Source organism: Quercus suber, unplaced genomic scaffold, assembly GCF_002906115.3.
Source record: "Quercus suber isolate HL8 unplaced genomic scaffold, Cork oak 2.0 scaffold_6, whole genome shotgun sequence".
Classification (NCBI taxonomy): domain Eukaryota; kingdom Viridiplantae; phylum Streptophyta; class Magnoliopsida; order Fagales; family Fagaceae; genus Quercus; species Quercus suber.
This window is the reverse complement of record NW_027069472.1, coordinates 120,651-123,446: the sequence shown is the minus strand read 5'-3', so window position 1 is coordinate 123,446 and position 2,796 is coordinate 120,651. Positions and strand designations below refer to the sequence as shown.

At 42.7% G+C, this 2,796-nt stretch overlaps 1 protein-coding gene across 1 annotated transcript; it reads right to left on the bottom strand.

Annotated features, from left to right (window-relative positions):
• Positions 1-863: 863 nt before the first annotated feature.
• Positions 864-1,955, bottom strand: LOC112035585 (uncharacterized). Its single transcript, XM_024068421.1, has one exon. The coding sequence runs from the start codon at positions 1,953-1,955 to the stop codon at positions 864-866; it is 1,092 nt and encodes a 363-aa protein (XP_023924189.1).
• Between the last annotated feature and the right edge of the window lie 841 nt (positions 1,956-2,796).

The window sequence follows — 2,796 nt, the reverse complement described above, 5'->3', positions numbered from 1 at the left end:
TTTGTTCCACCCATCTTGGACTATTGCTTCACAGTCATCCCATAACAACCATGCTTCCTCAAATTTAAAGCCCCTTTTCCCTCTTGCCGCCACTTTCTTGAAAGTCCCCGTCTGAAGAATCAACGGTAAGTGGTCTGAGGCGTGTGAAAATAGATATGTTATTGTGCTAACTGGGAATTTCGCTTTCCAACTTTCCGAAGCAACAGCCCGATCAAGCCGTAGCCTAGTGTTTGCTAGCCCCAGTCTCTTATTATTCCAAGTGTAAGGGTACCCAACAAACCCCAAGTCTGACAACTGGCAGAGTTCCAAAATTCTCCGAAAGTCATCCATTTGATTGTAAGCAGGAGGCCGACTGCTTAGTTTTTCAGAGGAGTGTAAAATAGCGTTGAAATCCCCAATGCAGATCCAAGGACCATCGACGAAAGAAGCCAAGTGAGAGAGCAGTGCCCAAGATTTTGACTTCTGGCTCGACTCAGGCCACCCATAGAAGCTTGTTAAATACCAATGAAAGCCATCTTCCTCTACCACCTTAGCTAGAATGTGGTGTTCTGTGTAGTTTATGACATCCACCATTGTCTCATGCTTCCATAATAATGCTAAACCTCCCCCCGAATTAGATTTCTTCACAATAATCTGATTTAGGAATGGTAAGTCTCCACAATGTGCTTAAAACCTTCTTTGTCTAGCCTAGTTTCCATTAAGAAACAGACTGTAGGAGCTTGGTCCTCCATAATTTTACGGAGGCTGCGAACTGTCCAAGGGTTCCCAAGCCCTTGGCAGTTCCAACTTAGAAGCCTCATTGTGGTCAGCAAGGGTGAGCCATCACCCCCGCCACTGTATGTGTTGTATCCTCTTCCTGTGTCTTACCTCTCTTCATCCGTAGTCCCACCACGTCCACCTTCAGTTCCTCTTCTGTAATCTGTAAAGACCCCCTCTTCCCTAATATTTTTTTGGGCTGCCTCACTTAAGCCCTTAAGCCCACTATCCATCCTTAAAATTCTTGTCCATTTGGGCTTTGTGTTTACCGGCCCATTAGAAATTGGCTTGTCAAGCACGTGTTCTTGTTTTTGTAACAGAAACTCACGTGCCTCCTCCAAGTCTTTAACCTCAGTATTCATATCCTCATGATTCAGAATTAATGATGCACCATCCCAATCATTCCTTACGTTACTTTCAGTCATCTTTTCCTGGGTATCCGGATTTGCAGCATCCGTATTAATGTCCCCATGATCTGACTTTCCTTTTGTAGCAGAATCCGTAACTGACCCCACCTTCATTTTAGTAATTATTTCCTGTAAATCTGGGACTGTTCCAGAAATTACGTCGTCACCCTTTCCACGTGTCTCGTCCTCCGTTTGGTGCGTATCGGATTGTCCGTCCGCCAGCTTAGCTTGCTTTCTTTCAGATCTCCATTTGTGAGTTTGATACTGTCCCTCTTCAACGTTACTTGCGGTGTTTCTTGTCGGCGTCGAAGATCGAACGCCCGTGGCTTTCATCCAGTCGCCGTATTGGCACACCACTTCTCCACTATTCTTTGATACGGCGTAGTAACTGGCGCAATGTCGGAGATCATGTCCCATTGTCCCGCAGAAGTGATAGAACAACGCAAGCCTTTCGTACTTGAAGTTGACCCAATGGCGAGTGCCATCTGATCCCGCCACAAAACTTCCTCTCCTTATTGGTTTCGAGATCGAAATCGAGACCCGAACTCTCATAAACAAGCACTGTGCTTCTGCCTTTTGTCTCTTCTCTACCTCTACCACCATTCCCAATCTACTTCCCACCTCCGCTGCCACCTTTGGAGAAATCATGTCAAAAGGTGCGTCCCAAATCTGCACCCACATGGGTATTGAGTCAAACTTCACGTTGCGTGCCGCCATCCCCTTTTGCCATTTACAAAGCATGAGAGCTTGGTTATCGAAGGTCCAAGGACCCCCTCTAAAGACCCGTTCCATCTCAAACTCGGTTTGAAATTTGAATTGGAACAAGTTTGAGCCCACTTCCAAAATCTGAACTCCTGCTTCTAACCCCCACGCTTTCTTCACCGTGTTTGTCGTTGCATTTTTATTGAATGGTCTGCACGTGAGAAACTTCCCCAGCAGGCTTTGTGAACAGCTCTTAATCTCCTCTTATCTTCCTTCATCCAAAACCTCTATCACTTCCTCCTCCTCTGTGGTTAATTTCATCTTACCCAGGCTATGGATCACCTCGTCTGCCATCGTTGGTAGCAAGAAAAAATAAGAGACAGACCCTTAAGTTAAACTAAGGGAGAAAAGACTTGGCCAGCGAGAGAGAGAACTCCTACACACAGGAGAGAGTATTGTTTTGTAATATTTTATTCCCCTCCCTATCATTTGAAACAGAGAGTATCCATTTTACCGTAATTTTTTTTTTCTTTTTTAATTTGATAATATATAGAGTGTCACGTCATTTAAAATTTTAGATAACGTGATGTTTGATGCACCTTCAAATCTAAAATATTTAATATGAATCGTAGAATTGATTCATTTCAAAAGATGATTTAGACTCCTTCGTTGATTTTACAGCAAAATAAACAACTTATTAAATTAATTATGAACTATCGATTAGCACGAGGTAATCACCACAGATTAACAATCACCATGTGAAAAGCAATTAAAATAAAATAAAGAACACAAACATATGATGACAAGGTGGAAAATCTAAAGCTGCATTCAAAGAAAAAAAAAAAAAAAACCCCACTCCGAGGGTTTAGGCTAAACCCTAAGAAGAAATTCAATATAGAATTGAAGTTCACAAACTAAAATAAACTTTTTA